The following is a 17242-nucleotide window of genomic DNA, read 5'->3' on the forward strand; positions in this document are numbered from 1 at the left end:
ATAAAATCCACTACCCCCAGAACTTTTTGGGTTCTCGAAAGAATAATTTTTTTTTTTTTAAACATATATTTCTCTCTTTTGGGTTTTCTTGAAATGCATTGGTGGGTCCAGCCCAGAGCCACATCAAACCAAATCAGCATTCTGTATCTTTCTGTGTTTGATAATTTTTTTTTAGCTTAAATTATCTTTCTTTGGAGGTTGGGTTTGGAGGGAAGAAAAAACAAACAAAAACAGGTACATGGAGGAAATTAACATAAAAAAACTAAAAGAAAAAACAAAACAAAAGCAAAACTATCCAGCCCCATTTTCAATTAACAGCCGTCTGAGCAGTGTGAAATACTAAAAGGCTTTTGCTGTGCTACATCCAGATCTGCTGTGTAACTTAGATGATAACAACTGGGGATGCTCTTGCTTAGCATTCAGCCCAGATGAGCTACTTCTTTTGGGAGCTGAGGGCTCATTAAAATGACCTTTCCCCATGATTATTATTTAATGAGTGCGCTCTAAAACAGAAACCCCTTGTGTCTCTGGAGGAAAAGTCTCAAGTAATCTCTTTTCCCACTGAAGTACTAATGACAGGCTAACAAAAAAAAGCTGCAAGAAAAAAACTGGGGTGAGGGTGAGGGAAGGAAACTGCAGAATCAAATTTAATGCGGTAATTGCCACATCCTTGAAACCGTGGGTTACATCTGGGCATCTGAAAAAAAATATCACCCAAAAAGAGGTGCAAAAACTTGCCGTATACATTTTAAAAAGTGAAAAATTTCTGGCTGTTAAATAATGGGGACCTTACACCCAGCACCCTCCTGCAGCAGCAACAAGGACCAAGTGCCTCCACGTTTTATCTGCCTGCCTTGAGAGAGTCTATCAACAGAGGAAACAAACTGAAAAAGAAATAAAACAAAACTGGGCGAACAAATAAATTAAAGGGGTTGGGGGAGGGAAAAGACTAGGCTTAATCTGGACAAAGGCAGCAGGGATATTTGAATAATAGAGAGTACCCCAGACTAGGTTAATTCCAGTTCTACTCATGGGGAGTGGGAGCAGGAGGGGGATGCAGAGCAGGATGAAGTGAAGCGGCAACCTAATCGCCTGATAAGAGACACAGCAAGAGAGACAAGGTACACAGGTTTAGTTAAAAATGAACTCGGTATGTTTAATAAAGCTTGGTATACCAAATCGCAGTACAAACATCAAGTCACACGGCCACACAACAGTTTCCCGGTATTAAAAAAAAAAAAAAAGGAAAAAAGAAAAGAAAAAAGGAAAAAAAAAGGGGAAGTAATTAAAAAAAAAGCTCCTTCCAAACCTCTACAAGGCTCATGCCAAAATAAAATAAGAAATAAAATAATAATAATAGTAATAATAATAATAATAATATAATGGTGGTGGTGGCAGCAAGGAAGAAAGTGAGGGAAAAACTGAAGGAAGGAAGGGAACAGGAAAGCAGGGAGAGGTGGACACTAAAACCCAGTTGATATAAAAGCTCTAAAAGAGCCAGCCAGTAATAATATCACAATGATACAGGTACAAAAAGGATAAAAAATAAATGTCGGGCTGATAAAGCAGGCTACGCTGCCAAGAACAAAGATGGCCGCCCTGGCTCCGACCATCAAAATGGCTGACCTCGGCCCGCCAGGCCCCTTGCTCACCCTTGCCTCCCGCCCCACCCACTCCCACACAGACATGGCAGAGGGGTGCGTTTGGGGTTACGTTTGCTATAAGCTAGTAACCTTGATCGAACGAGTCCTCCGAGGAGTCGCTGAAGGAAGATCCTGCCTCGGCCTCCCGCAGCAGCAGGCAGAAGGGCTGCTTCCGGCCCGCCACCGCCTTCGGCTTCAGTGGCCGCCCGGCCGCTGCGCTGCGGGGGGCCACCTTGGGGCCACCGGCTGCCCGGCCGCCCTTCCTGGCCGCCGTGCTGTAGAGACCGGGTGGCCGCGGCTTGGGGGCGGATGGGGGCTGTGCCGGCCAGTCGTCCCTCAGGGATCCCTCCTCCTCCTCCTCCGAGTCTGTATCTGTGGTTGAAGCAGGTGGGAAGAGCGTTACATCAGAGAACGGGGGTTTGGGGTTTTTTGGGTGATTTTTTTTAGGAGGGTGCTTTGGTGCATTTCTTTGTGAAGAGGCTGTAAACCAGGAGGGGAAAGCAGCTGCAGGAGGGGCCATGTGCCACCATTTTCCACCCGAGTCTCGTCCCTCCATCACAAGTCTCGGGCTCAGCAGTGGGAGCCGAATAAACACAGAAATACCTATTTCCTTCTTTTGGTCAGAAATAGACACTCTCCACCTAGGCCAAACGACTCCTGTCCTCACATGAGAAAGGATCCAAAGGGCGTTTTCAGCTCAGGAGCAGAAAACTGAGGTAGATGTTTCCGCTATCAAGATGTCCACTGAAGGCGCAGCGATGCCAACAACTGGGCCATCGACCTGAATTAGTCTTAACGATGGTTATGTTCAACACTCTGACCTAAATCTCCTTTTCTACACGAACCAACTCTCCCAGAGGGTTTTTGACATGGGTGGCAGAAGCAAGCCCAGCTGCCAAGCGGGCAACATGTCTAACTCTAAAGGTCTTAACTCCAAATGTCCTACCCCAGATGCTCTGCAGTGTGCAATATAAAGGACACCGAAACAGAGCTGGGACCAAGCCGCTCCTCTGCCTGTGAACTGTGGCTTTACAAAGCTGCCAAGCCCCATGAGCAGTGAGAAGTTATACAGTGGTCCCCTCTGGCATCTGATGAGTGGAATGAGAAGTATATGGTACCCCTGGATGCAATAAAAGTGAGTATGAATTGTCACCTGCTGGCTCATGAACACACCATTAGCTCCACAACATTACGGACATTGCGATGGCGACCGTTCCAGCCTGTGAGTAGCAGCAGATGCTCTCCAGTGTCAGCCCAGGTCGGGCATCGCTCCCCACCTCCATTGTGTTGGTTGTGGAGATGAAGGAACAAGGGATAGCAAGTTTAGGAGGCCCAAAGCCCAAATATGCAAATGATTTTGGGCATCTGACTTCTGCTAAAATCTGTGGGAATAGGATGCTCAGCTCACCCTTTGGATCTATGCCCAAGGTTTTCAGGACTCCAGCTAGAAAACCATGAGGTTAGGAGGCAGAAGGACTTGGCGCCAGTCCCGCTTCTCCTCCTCCACAAGAGCAGCCCACCAGTCACGGGAGGTGCTGCCATATGCTCGACCTGCCTCCCCAAATCCATCACGCTTGAGTGACCAAATGACAAGACTAAAGCCCTTTCCCTGAACCTGTACACAGCTGAAAAATCACACACCAAAGCCGAGCCATTTCAGAGTTGGTTCCTCAGTGACAACAATCCTCCTGTGCTGAGATTCATGTGGCGAAGGGGCACATTCCTACACCAGGAGACTCACTGGAGACGAGAGGGGTGAAACAGCAGCTCCCTTAGGTCTGGGAGGGAGGTTTTGTTCATGAAACCTCAGTATCAAGTGCCAGGGCACTGCAAAAGCTCCCTCTGCCACGAGCCAAGGCTTTTTGCTCCAGCAACAGCCCATGCCTCCCAGTTTAGGAGCCATGTGTCTGTCCTTGGGAGCAAAGCACATTCAAGAGCAGAACTCCTAGGTGTTGCGTACAGCACGACCAGCCAAAGGCTGTGTTCAAGTCCAGTGGACACAATGGCTCCTATTTTGCCATGTAAATGGCTAACATCATGCCAAACATTTGTTCAGTTGGAGAACAACTAGCTCATCATCTTCCCCATTAGTGACATTTCTAATCTGGTGTTGCACCAAGAGATACATTTGTTATGCATACAAACACCCCATAAGAGTTTTAACATGGGACTTAAATAGCTGCAAGCAAAGGAGAAGATGCATATGCAAGTGAGCTAAGACAATTACACAGCAAGGCCTCAGACCATAAACTCCAAGTCCCTCAAATGCTCTCTGCCCCATTGTCTGCCTGAACCATTAAAGACTCTTCTACCTCTGGTTCTATCGCCTTCCCAACACTACTGGCAATTCAGCTTTTTCCTGCTGTAACAGGGGTTCCTAGCTCCACTAGGTTGCAGGAGCCTTTGCCTCGGGTGCACTTTGGGTTCAGAAATGGCAATCAGTACACAGGATGCCAGGGTGGAGATGAACACTGCTGAGACAGATGGGAAGGCTGAGCACAGTCAGCCAGGAACCAAGCCACAACACTGAAGGGCAGGAGGATGCTCACGAACATCAGTGTCCCCTGGCAGCCTTCACCTTCTCCAAATGCCTCCATGGCATAATCCTAAGACCATTCCTACCTGACTCACCAAGGACCTTGAAAGTCAACCAGTAACCACCTCCTGGAGCAGAGGCTATGAGTCCTCATCTGACAGGTAGATGGAGAGTGTCTATTCCCACCAAAAGCAAGGATGTGGGTCAACTTCTTTTTTAAAGCATTTTTCCCCACTGACAATCGGTACAACACATGCCAGGAAGAGACACGCTGATGCTGGCTACCTCTTGGATGGCAAGTTGGGTGGACAACTCATGCTCACCCCAAAGACACAGCAGCATTGATTAGCCAGGGAAGAGGTCACCTTTCACTCATGAGCAAAACCAGACCCAAAAAAAGACCCCTCCCAAGAGGCCAGAAACCTCCACCACAAGCCCCCACAACAAATTACACCATAAGAAAAGATAAATGAGAGATAAATGAGGGGTTACTTACTATACGAGTAGCTGCTAACTTCAGATATTGCTGGTGAATGAGAAACCTTGAGCTGATTTTTGACTTTTAACCCCACCTCCATCTTCTTCATTTTGGCAGCCACTTTGTTTTTACCTTCCTTGGTGGTTTTCAGTGACAGGCCCAGGTTCTTGGCCAGGCTCTTCTTCTCCTCCTTGCTTGGCAGAGCCTCGTGGGGTGGGAGGTACCTGCTGCCACCTCCACTAGTTTTCAGCTTTCCCCCAGAGCTGTCAGCAAACTTGAAAGGGGATTTGAGCTTGTCTTGTTTGGTGAGTGACAGGGCCTTGTCAAGCTTGCTGGCCAGCTGCTCCTGATCCGATGGTACCTTCTTCTTCTTGAGCTTTAACTGCCAAGGTGAAAGGAAGAGACACAGGTGAATACAGAGCAGATATCATGGCAGACCTAGGGGATTTTAATAGTCCTCATAACAGTCTCTCATGCATGCTAGTTAATAAGGCCTCAGAATGACCGTTTTAAGACCCAGTTGCCATAACCCACCATGGTGCTAGGGAGGAAGAAGAGGAAGATGTCAGCAAACAGCACAGCTTTACCCTTATCGAGCACTACAAAATCACAAGATTAACTGAGAAAAATTGAATTTTCTTCCAAAAGAAATATGTTCATAGAACAACATGTTTTGGAGTTCTTCTTTCTCAACACCTGTTTTTTTAGGATATGTTCGAGTTGGTTTTACAAGCTTTTCTCTAAATCATGAGGATTAAAAATCTTCTTTATCCAAAACCCCAGCCAAATAAATATGGATTTCCACATAATCAAGCAGCTCCAGAGGCTGGGATGCCAAAAAGACCCAAATACCAGCAAGAGCATCAGCACTACTGCATTACAGCCAGGGCTGTTACACCCTTTTCAGTATTTTCTTGCTTCTCAAAAAAAGTAAATATACTTTACATGTGTTACAGCTAGATAACAGCAGCTGTAACTCAGTACTTCGCCTGTATGCTTTTTGGATTTCATCAGCAGCTTAAAGCTCCAGTAAGTATTTCATTGCCTCAACAGGAGCAGAAGAAAACCCTCCATTTAAAATAGCAAGGTTGCGCTCCCTTTCCCCCCTCACTTTGGGAAGTCTGTTCCCCTCCACTATCTCGACAGGCGAAGGGGTATGACAACACTGCTCTAGATTCAGAGCTAGTGCAATATTGCAATGTTCTGGCTCACTCGAAGGCACTTGCCTCTCTGCTGCCTACCAAAGAGGTCCAACCTCCACAGGCCAACATTAGCCTTCGCAAACACCCCTCCACTGCAAAGACAGCCCTCTCATGAAGAGCTTCTAAACCCACGTGAACTGAGAGCAGACGCTCTAAGATCAGGAGGAGTTATCCAGTGCAAGCCAACACTAGCAAACCAGGAAAGAGATCTGCTTTTGGCCCGTGGCTCCATGTTCCCCATGAGGGCACTGACCTCGTTTGAGAAGCTGGGAGCCGCATCATGCTCTTCCCAGCTCTGGTTCCTCCCTTTCATCTTGCTACTGCCGCTCTCCACATCCTCGTCCTCCTCCGGGAGGGCCCCTTTGTGCCTCTTCTTCATGCCCTCGCCAGTCTCAGAGTCTTCGGAGAGCAACAAGGACTTGCTCAGTCTGCAAGCCAAGCACAGGGTGGGTCAAGGTGGGGGGGCCTTCCTCCCTGTGATCCCCACCAAGAACAAAAGTGAGGTTAAATGCCTCCTAGGACAGTGGGGATCCTCAATGGGAGCCAAGTCCACTATGAAGAGACAGCAGTTTGGACAAGGTTTTCTACCAAGCAGGAGAGCCAAGGAGCCCTTCTTGCACACTCTTGGCCATCAGCACAGATGAGGGTGCCTGAAATCAGAGACCTGAAAGGTGGTCTCTCAAAGGAAGTATTTAGCGTCTTGAGTAACAGCCACCAAAAAGTGCCTGATTTGGTACAGAGCAGCAGAGGGAAGGATAGACAGCTGAGCTGGCCCTGTAGATCTTTTCCCACCTCTACTGTCATGGACTCTGTAGGTGCAGAGAGAGATTCCCGAGGCCCAGGGAGGTGCCTCACTGCTCAGACACTTGCTCTGGTTGCTTGGGTATGAGCAAGAAGGTGGGTAAGGAACTGCCATGCAGGGTGGCACAGAGGCACAAGGGCACTGCAGGGACTGGCTCGCTCAAAGGACAGGCAATCCACTTTACAAGCCCAGCCCCTCTGCGAGAGGCATTTGCGATCTGCATCTTCAGTCTCGCTTCAGGATTTGGGGGGAAAGGAGAGGGTAAATAAATGATTAAAAAAACAAAAAAATAAAGTAGGTGAGACTATAAGCACATCTTTCACTTTTCCCCAGCTGTCTCCAGTAACTATCTGATGGATGATCGGTCAACATCTCAAGACCTCTACCAAGCCTCCATTAAAAGCTCTCATATGCCGCCTCCTTCACACTAAGCCTGCTGGCCCAGGTCATACCACCACCACAAAACCACTGACACGGGGCAGCCTCATCAGCTTCCAGGCATTTTCCGTCCCCTCCGGCCGCTCTGCTGACCTCCACAGACAGCTAAACCAACACCTCAAGCCCTGGACACTGGCTGAGGGTGCGCCTCCATCTCCCACACCAGGTTGCTCAAGCATGCACACGCAACACAATCATGCACGCACACATGCACAACTCCAGCCACCTCTGGATGCCTCCAGCCTGTCCAGCCATCCAAACAAGAGGAGCAAAACACAAAGGCACCAAGAGGACAGATTTTCAGAAACACATGGTCAGTGGGAGCTGGGCACCTGCATCTGATTTATAGTCTTGAAAAATACATAGCACGCAGGGAGACAGCTCAGAGGTGCCTTCCCATTGGAGGGACTTGACCATCTACGGATGTTTAGATGGCCAACGGTGGTGAGATCCAGGCATCCAAACAAGAGCAGCTGGACTTGAAAAAGAGAAGAAAGCAGAAGACAGAATAATCCAGACACTTCAAAGAGAGAGGTCAGGTGAAACCAGCTCCCACTGATTAAGGGAACAGGAGATGAAGACAGCAGAAACGCAGCAGAAAGGCCCTATGAAGTAGATCACCTCGAACAGTCCTGTCCTTCCAGTTTTTGACATCAGCATCAATTAGCTCTACAGCACCCGCTTGCACAGTCCACTCTCCTGAAAACACATGAGGACGCGGTCCCCGACATCAAGAGCTCGCCTACAGGTCCCTGCCCAGCCAGCTGCTCCGCATCACCTCACCGCCGCTCAACTCAGCCTGTCCTACTTGCACGCAACACCACAGACACGTGCTCTACCAGCGGGGAGGGAGGAGGCTGGCACCATATTCCCACCGCAAGGACACACTCACGTTAAATGCACACGCTTCCACAACACCACTGCTGCCAGAGACCAGCCTGCCAACACAATGCCACAGCGAGCCCCCACTGCATCTCAGATGCTCTCCCCAATAAGACCCTGGTGCAGCGACCCTGACATTTTCCCATCTTCCCCAAATTCCAGCCTTACTTTCCACTCTTGCTGTCACTCTTCCCTCTCTCCTTAATGGGTGACAGAGCGCTTGATCCAAGTTTCCTCTTCCTGGGCCTTCCAGGGCCTCTTCTCGCCAAGCTTCTACTTTTCTCGTCATGCTTTTCCCTTTAAAAAAACCACACGCTTCACTGTTAACCAAGGCAACAAAAAAAAAAAAGCAAAGAAAAAAAAGGCAAAATCAAATTTTGCAACCAAAAAGCAAAACAAACAGGAAAAAAAAGATAAAGCAAATAAATCCAAAAAAGAAGAAAAAGGGAAAAAAATTAAAAGAAAGCAAGCAAGAACGGGAGTCAACCCAGAACCTTCGCCTGTCACCAAACTGCTAAACTGAGCTGCTGAAGCCAAGGTTGTCTCTAATACGGTCTCCCAGCTGCATTCACCAGTGATCAGGTTGTCATGTCACATAGCCTAGGATTGTGTTGTGCAAAGCTCTGGCGGACCATACCAGGAGGAGAGGAGAGGAGACAGGGAGGGATGGACGGCTGTTTTCTCTCCCAGACCGAGAGGCAGTGAAAGTGCCCAGCTGGAAAAAAACAGACCGAGTGAGCAGCCTGTGACTTACTCGGAGTCCCTGCGGCGCTGCAGCTTCACCAGCTCCCGCTGCTTCTCCTTGTACCGGCGCTGCAGCTCCGCCAGCCTCATCCTGTAGTCCAACTCCATTGCATCCATGTTCTCGATGGCCGATTTGATGGAGTACATCTGGGGTGGGGAAGCAAGAGGGGGCAAGAAGGTCAGGACACGTCCAGGCCCCCACCTAGACGAGGGTGGTGCACACTGGGGTGCTCTTGCAATGGCCAAGATCTGCAGCCTGGCAGGGAAGCCCTCCACGCTTACGGTGGAGCAGAGCACCCTCACCCACAACAAGCACAGCCCTAGAGCGGTACCCGAGCAAAACCAGCCAAGCAAAGATGTTCCGTGGCTTATGCATGGGATGGTATCAGCTTTGACGGACAGCAACCCTGGGAAAGAACCTGCAGCATAAAATACACCTATGGAGTCTCTTCCCTTACTTAAAAAGACAGATCAAAATATTCCCTGTCTTGGAACACTTACTTGCTGGGTACAAAATAATTTGTCAGTCTCTCCCATGGGGAAGACTCAGCAAAGAAAAAACAAGGAAAAACCCTCCTGCCACTATCTTTATTTATCCCCCCCTGCCAAAGCAGTAACATACGAGTTCCTGCTGGCTTTGTATTACAGACACCGCTCCTAGGGCTGCCGAGGGTCCTGCTGAGATCAATGGTGTTGATTCACAAACCAGGGAGGAAGCTAAATCACACCACACTGACTCCTGAGCAGCTACGAACGCAACGTGAGGGAAGCACCGGCTCGCTTTGCTGACTACAGAAGGGCAACACAAGCCGGGTGGCAAACTGTGGCTGGAAGAGCAAGCTGCGGTGAGTGGATGCACCATGGCTTTTCAGGCTCAGCCACAGTAAGAACTACTTACGGGTTCATCTTTCTTCTGCATCCAGCTGTACTTTTTGTTGGGATTCAGCTCTCGAGGCAGCCGGATGGTTTTCAGACTTTCCATAAAGGGGGTGGAAAGTACTTCCATGAGCATGTGGGTGCTGGCAGCCAGCAAACTCTCCAGCGTTGGCCGGACAGGGAAACTCTCTGGACCTGCTGAGGACAGAAAAAAAAGCTATAGCGGTTCACTCTCCAAGACCGCTCCTCCAGCAGGCACAAGGAGAGGCTGATGTCCCTTTCCGGACCATGGCAGCTCAAGGAGCCTTCCAGCCACCCTTGGCCCCCACTTGAGATCTCCTGTTGTGCCCAGCGATGGTTGCAACGAGCAGTTCCCATCACGTCTCGCCTCAGGAAGTTACTGGAAGGTGAGATCTTTTCAGGACCTGCCAAGCTCTTGGAAAGCATCATCTGGAGCTACTGGGGCCTCCTGTGCCAAACCCCGACAGACTGTAGACTCAGTGCCTGCCAGAAGGGTGTTACCCTGGCAGCTCTCGGCAAGTGGGGCTCTGTTTCCGCTACACATACCACAAACTGTCTAGACACAGCGAGGTCCTTTGGAAGGGGAGAGCAGTACAAAGGCCACACGTAGCTCAGCCTACTGCAACAAAAACCCTGCTCCTACTCCATCCAAAGTACTAGCCGCTCCTGCAACTCAGGGCAATGCTCTCCTTGATGCCTGGCTGAGGTTGCAAGAGATCCCACCTGTGCCTCTGCTCCTCTGCCCGCAGAGAGGGAGACCCAACCTGGCCCAAGGCTGACCAGACTCTGCACTCACAACTTACTTTGTATTTCTTGCTTCCTCTTCTCCAGCTCCATCTCTGCAATTTCACTCAGCAAAGTGATCCCTTGCAGGAAGGAGTGCTCCAAGGCCTGGTCAGGTAACACCTCCACCTTCATCTGGGATGGAGTGACGCTGGTGGTAGTCAACAAGGAACAAGCCTGAGGCATTTCTGTGGCAGCCACCAAAGCATTCATCCCAGCCAGCGGGTCGCCCGGCTTGATGTCCAGAGCTGGGATTTGGCAAGAGATTGCCTCCTCCGTGTAGGAAGGGATCTCTGGCCCCTGCTCCCCCTCCTCAGGGGGCAGGCTGGGAAACTCCCTCCCCCGGGGCACATCAGCGCTCTGCAGATCCATGGCTACAGAGGCCTCCTCCCGCTGGGGCGTTAAGTCCATCGCAGGCGGCTCGTTCTCCGCATGCACGAGCGAACCATCATAGTCCATGTGCACAGAGCAGGTTTCTGCTCCACTCCCAGTCTCTGCCTGAGCCTCTGCTTCTGCAGGGCAGGCCACAACCTGGTAAGGAGGTGGGCAGCTCTGGAGGTCTTCCTGGTCCTGCTCCATAGCACCCAGGGCTTCACCTTGATGCAACAGGAGATTGCAATTGTCCACATTCTGCACTGGGACGGCTGCAGAGGTGGTGATGTTCAGAGTCCCCATGTCCTGCTCACAGATGCCTTCTTGGCTTTCCTCCATCTGCACCTCTGATTTCACCCTCTCTTCCAAGGACTCCTCTTCTGCTGCTGCTTGGATGGGCTCTAGGATTTTGGACGGAGACAGGTGGATGGGCTTGACCTCTGGGGAAAGCTCCATGTGCTCAGAACCTTCAGCAGGCAGCGGGACGTCAGGAGCCAGGCCATCCGCATCAGATGCTGCGGTAGGCTGGAGGAGGTAGGGATAGTGTCTTCCAAAAGAGGGAGGCAGGGACTGGAATGGATATCCTGGGGGGATCTCTGCAAGACATCAGAAGGGACAGGCTGTGTAATGGCTGGGTCTCCAAAGCACCTCTCTCACTAAAGCATAGAGATGGGTTCCCTTCATCTCTCATCTCTTCCTATTCTCAAGCAGTGGCTGCTTTAGGCACCTCTCTCCTCGTCAAGCTGCCACAGGCATCAGCACCCCAGAGGTCCCTTCTGCACCTTCCCAGCACTCTCCTGCAACTGGAGAGAGATCTGCCTCCTGCATCCTCCTCCCACTGAGACTTCAGCCCTGGAGGAACCAACCCAGGCTTGACCCAAGGGAAGAAGATAGCCTACAGCCCCAGGTGCCCCTAAGACCCAGGCATCAATCCAAGTCCATCACACCACCCCTGGTCCTTGCCTCTCCCCTGCCTTGTAGAGGAGTTACGTGGTTTTCTCTAGGGGAAGGGATGGAAGCAGGAAAGAGCCAAGGAGAAAAAGGGAGGCAGGCACAAACACAACGGGACTCTGCCAAAGCAGGGCTCTCTTACCTGGGAACAAGGCCTGGTATGGACCAGCAGCCTCTTTTTCCAGCTCCAGGTCTTTCTTCTCCACGGTCTCGGGCACCTCTTCCTTTGGAGGGATGGCAGGGGCAGGGGGTGGAGAGGCAGGGGGTGGGCTGGAAGGATGAGAGCTGGGGGTGGCGGGGTAGGAGTAGGCTGGCTGCGAAGGTGGCTCCTCCATCTTTTGGATCACCTCAGCTTTGAGCACAGACACGGGTGAGGCCCTGGGAGAGAGGGGAGGTGGACTCACAGCCTTGCTGTAGGACGTGGAGGCGCTGGGAGACAGCACAGGTGGTTTTCGGTGCACCAGTCCTGGGGCAGAGGAGGAAAGGCCAGATTTGGCACTGTCCAGGCTCCGCTTCGTCACCTTCTCTTCCATATCTGCACGCTGCTCGTTCGCCTTCAACCTCTCCTGCGACAAGAACAAAGCAAAACTCAGCACATCTCTACCTGCTCCTGGAAAGCACAGATCTACCACCAAACGAGACCAAAACATGGTCTTATCAAACACGGACCAGAACAAAACACACATTCCTCAGTGCAACACCATTTTAAGCCCAATCTGATGGAGGGTGACACTGATCTGTGATAGCTTTCTTTACAAAGTCCCAGCTCCAGAAGTCATGTGAAGGGTGTCTCAACTTTCAATTGCAACCAAAGCAAATCATTTCTGTGTCTCCAGCCTAGCAAGCACACACGTAAAATGAAGGCTGAAAACCAGATGACCACTATAAAAATTAAATGGGTGTAAAACACCCAAAGGAAAGCTCACGACTTCCAAATTCATTTGGTGAATGGAAGCTGGGTCCAGGACCCAGTGTGATTGCTGCCAATATTGCAGCTGCTTCTCTGAGCCACTCAGGTTTGTTTGGAGGTGACCAGGGATGAAACCACTCAACTAAACATAGACATCCCTAGGGAAGGAATCACGGTCATACTACTGTTGGACAGCTCTTCTGACAACGCTGCTCAACAGCTCTACACCAAACCCCTCCAAAACCCACCCCAACTGTGCAGGATGCACTGAATGCCTCATACCCCAGGGGCCAGGGCAGGATCGCTCAATGCATCCATACCCTTGAGACACACTTGCAACACCGGCACAGCTGCTTTTTCCCCCCAGACACCCCAACTTCAGGATTGTCTCGTGTCCAAGCAAGAAACTCCTGAAAACGTACCACGAGCTGGGCGCTCCTCTGTAGCTCCATGGCATGGGCCGCTTGCTGCTGCAGAATGTAGAGCTCATGCTGCCGCAGCAGCTGCTGATGGGAGAGGAGCTGGAGCTGGTGAGCATGCTGGAGGGAGCTCCTGGTTGGGGGGTACATAGCGGGCCACAGTGGGGGCGCCCGGTCCATCAGCTCCGCTGGGGAATGAGCAGAGATGCAGTCAGGGAGGCAGGAGGATGGGATGGCTAGAGGATTCAGGATCACGCAGGACAACTGTCTCTACCCCAGTCCCAGGGTGTGGGGGATGCCAAACATCAGGCTATGCAGAAATGCAACCAGAAATGCAGAGGGGAAAGGGTGCTGTCTTTCCCTTGGCAGCCCCACTCCCACCACCCTATGGGTCCTGGGGCCATCTGACTTGCTTTGCTCTCTACCCACCCTTGCTTTGGCTGTCCCTGGCTGAGCGCACGAGTAGTTTCTCCTAACCAAGGACCCAAAGCCTTCGGGATCCTGCAGGGGATGAGGAGCCACTGCTGAAGATTACGCATTTCCATCTCTGAAACAAACCTAAGAGGCCAACTCACACCCACCCTAGAGCTGTGGCGGCTGGTCCCCATGGGTACGTACGCTCCTATCTAGCCCTCTCCAAAGCCTGCTTCCTCCACAGCTGTCAAAGCATGGTCCTCAAGGACGCGCTCATATCCTTACCGAAGTGTGGCAAGTGCTCACTGGGGATCACAACAAGCTGCCCCGATTGCGGGTCTCTGGCAAACTGGTAGGCGGAAGGGAGAGCTCCCCCCATGGCAGGGGGGAAGCCTGGAGTCATGCCCTGGTGCAGGGAAGGGTGACCGAGTCCTGGAAAAAGAAACACCACAGTCACAACTCAGGGGGTGCAGGCAGCTCCTACCCACGCAAGAAGCCATCTATCATTTGATTACTCCAAAATACCTCCTTCCCTTCCCCGTGTGATCAGACAGCAGCCTCACTGGGCACTCAGTAACACCTCTCCTTGGATTGCATCAGTGTGAACACCCCATGGACACATCGCTCCCTCCCAAGGCACTCACCATAGGGATGGCCGGCCAGCCACATGGACGGGCTCCCTGTCCTGGGGAGCCAGGGGTGGGCTGCCAAGTGCGAAGCCGGGTCTGCAGACCAGCGCCCGGAGCCCGTCAAGGCTGGGCCTCCCGTCACCATGAGGTTGGAGTTCAAACCATTCGTGGCGCAGCCAGACGGGTGTATCCGGGCAAAATCTGCCAGCTCCTTGCTCTCTCTGGTCATGGGGGAGGCAAGAGAGAGAGTGAGAGAGGGTCCGAGTGCTGCAGGTTACTGCGCGGCTGGAGGAGCCCAAGGGTATAGACCAGTCTGCCGAGCGAGTGTGTTTGCAAACTAGGGTCAGACGCTCAAGGAGAGCTGTGATGGAGGTGGTTAACATCACATCCAGAATAAAACACCCCATCTCTCCATCTCTTTGGAGCAGGCATGGATTTGCAGCAGTCTGTTAGGACTGCTCTGCTGCGGATTCAGGATCTGCCCATAACCCCAAGGTGCCCCACTCAGCACTCCTCTCTGCACCAGCAAGGCTGGTGCCAGCAGCTCCACCAGGATGGATGCAACCCTGTCCTTCCTCCAGACAGGCTGTCCCCAGGCATGGCTTGTGGCACTTGGCAAGAGACCCCGTCCCCCTCCAACTCTCTACCTGAGCAGCTTCTCCTGATCCCGCTCCAAGCGCCCTGCCAGGAGGTGGCTGTCCCGGTGGCGGCTCCTCTCATCCCCGCAATCATCTTCCGAGCGTCCATGCCCTAAGAGACAACCCAGCACCATCAGACACGAGAAACAGTCTGGGGAAAGCTGTCCCCTCTCCTCTGGGCATGGAGAGGCAGTACCGAGGGAGCCAGCACACCCAAATGCCACTGTCCCCAAGACTGTATCAGGTTCAAGCCCTAAAGGACAGGGCAAGGCTGTCTATGTGATCAAGATATTCTCACTAAGGCAGCTCCTGGTAGCACCCAGCTGCATGTGGTTTGAGGTCCGTGTCTTCAAGCCAAGGGACCCACTCACCAGGTCATGCTGGTCTCCCAGGACAGGACAGCCACCAGCCTGGGAGCAGCAGGACCAACAAGACCATTTTTGCTGAAGGCCAGTGGCAGATTTCCCATCTCAGAAGGAGACAAGGCCCAGCTAAATCCCTGCATCATATCACACAGTCCTGCTTAACACATCTCGCGGGGGGGGATTTTATCTCTGCACCTTCTGAAGCACCTTCTGCTCTTGTAAACCAGTCTGGGAGCAGTGGGTAGGCGCTGAAGCCCTGTCTTTCTGCAACAAGCAGAACCAACACTACGGACCTTCACAAAACCAGCATGCTCTGCTCTGTAATTCAACCGGTTAGCAGGAACCTGCATCCCCCCATGAGCCATGCAACAAGAAAGGGTCTGGCGAGGCAGGGGCACATATGGCAGATGAGGGCAAGAGTCCAAAAAGGGGGGCTGGATGTTTGGCTTGAAAAATGGCTCATCCAGAATCAGAACAGCTCTTGCAAATACAGCCTGGCACGGTAGCAGCCGCGTCTGTGAGAGGTGAGGAAGCACCTTCACAGGAGCGAACAGCTCCTCGCTGGCCCTGCCAGGACCAGGTATTGGGGCCACCCTTCCCTTATTTTATCCAAGGTCTTCACCCCAGCTGCCTGATTTTAGGTTTGCTTTTCCCTAGTTTCTTCCCTAACTTCTTTCTTGCATATGCATTTTTTCCCTAATTCCCTGTTGCCCTTGTCCATGTTATGCTTTGGTGAAACGACCCACTCCTAAATCCCAGAGCTGCTTGCAGCAAGCTGCTGGCCAGTCTGTTGGTGCCGGGGGGAAGGTGTATGCTTCCTCCCAGCTCTCGGTGCACGCTGCCAGCACATCTCCTGCCTGGGCGATGCTCTGCACCTCGCAGGGCTCAGCGGCACAACACGGCCTCGCACGGCTGCACCCTGGCTCCCTGCAGCCCCCTCCAGGGTCCTCACTCTCCCGTCTGGATAAGGTTCGGCACATGGGAAAGCATCTCAGAACATCAAGTCTATTCTGCTGACAGGCAGTCTTTTCAAGGAGGGCTCTGCTGTGTATTTCCACAAACCTGGACAGCCCGTGGTTTTTTTGCTGTCAAGTCTCCAATTCCCTCAGCCTTTACTGTCAGAAGGAATCCAGGAATAAGACAACATCTCTCCCGGCTCCTCTCCCCAAGGTTCCTTCCACAGGCTTCAGGCAGAAAGCAAAGATGCTTTAAAACCTGGTGCACACCTCTCCCTCCCAAAGGACTTTCCAGGGTCACCACATTTCCCTTGCAGCCTGCCAGGACACTGTATGCAGTGGCTGTCCCCAACCAGCCCCTCCTTGACTCACTGAATGATGCCCTATGCAGCCTCTGTTGCTCAGTTTTACTACCCAGCCTCCGTGGCACAAGGCACCGGGGCTCGCAAATCCCACCGGAGCCCCTGCACCCCTCCCTGCCTCTCTGCCAGCATCCCCACTCACACACAAATCCCCTTCCACTCCCTAGCCCAGGTTTTCCCACCTTGGAGCCCCTTTCCCTATTTATTTTCCCCAATAGATGCCCAACTGCCTCTTCAGTGTTGGCAATATGGAGCAAGCCCTTGATTAACTCACAGCCTCCCTCCCCTCCTTGGCACAAGGTGAGTTGACACCCCCCCCTGCAGTCTTTTATTAGAAACATCGCATTTTGTTATTTTACCTCCGCTCCTCCCTCTCCCATCTACATTACTTGCGCTCCGTTATTTATAGACGGCTTTAACATCTTTTTCTCATCCCCCATCCAAACACACACACTTTCCTATTCATCTAATTCCCGCCTAGCCCCCACTCCGCTGACAGGACGGTCCCTTTTCTGTACAGACCGATGACTGTCCGGACAGTGAATGATCATTTTGTCTATATATATGAACATGACGCACGGACCACATAGAAAAATTCAATCAGTTATGCATGGAGGAAAGGCTTAGGTCCGTTTCCTTGACAACCAATGCCCAGCACTAAATACTTGCATTTTACTTGCCAAATACTACAGATTAGCCAACTAAAGCCTGCTTTCTCCTTCTTAAAAGGTCTAAACATTCAAGCACCGTCCACTCAGCGCAAGCAAGCTAATGTTATTAGACGAATATCTCCTGGCACACAAAGAGGGGGGGCAGCATTT

The 17242-nt window shown here is 51.7% G+C and overlaps 1 protein-coding gene across 3 annotated transcripts in view; it reads right to left on the bottom strand.

Moving 5' to 3' along the window:
• The window catches only part of TNRC18 (trinucleotide repeat containing 18), a 58477-nt gene that overhangs the window by 20600 nt on the left and 20635 nt on the right, over positions 1–17242 (bottom strand). Inside the window, exons 4-15 of one of the 3 annotated variants that reach the window (XM_087732465.1) lie at positions 14748–14850; positions 14116–14321; positions 13757–13903; positions 13061–13245; positions 11871–12294; positions 10426–11373; positions 9624–9796; positions 8736–8872; positions 8150–8278; positions 6113–6287; positions 4676–5039; positions 1734–2015 (exon numbers count right to left, since the gene is read on the bottom strand). In XM_087732465.1, coding sequence (XP_087588591.1) covers positions 1734–2015; positions 4676–5039; positions 6113–6287; positions 8150–8278; positions 8736–8872; positions 9624–9796; positions 10426–11373; positions 11871–12294; positions 13061–13245; positions 13757–13903; positions 14116–14321; positions 14748–14850 — 3273 coding nt within the window. Of the gene's footprint in view, positions 1–1733; positions 2016–4675; positions 5040–6112; positions 6288–8149; positions 8279–8735; positions 8873–9623; positions 9800–10425; positions 11374–11870; positions 12295–13060; positions 13246–13756; positions 13904–14115; positions 14322–14747; positions 14851–17242 lie in introns of all 3 variants that reach the window. The other 2 variants (XM_087732464.1, XM_087732466.1) reach the window with 2 other exon arrangements.

Source organism: Nipponia nippon, unplaced genomic scaffold (genome assembly GCF_047370975.1).
Source record: "Nipponia nippon isolate SJK-2023a ecotype South Korea unplaced genomic scaffold, ASM4737097v1 scaffold_5, whole genome shotgun sequence".
Taxonomy (NCBI): domain Eukaryota; kingdom Metazoa; phylum Chordata; class Aves; order Pelecaniformes; family Threskiornithidae; genus Nipponia; species Nipponia nippon.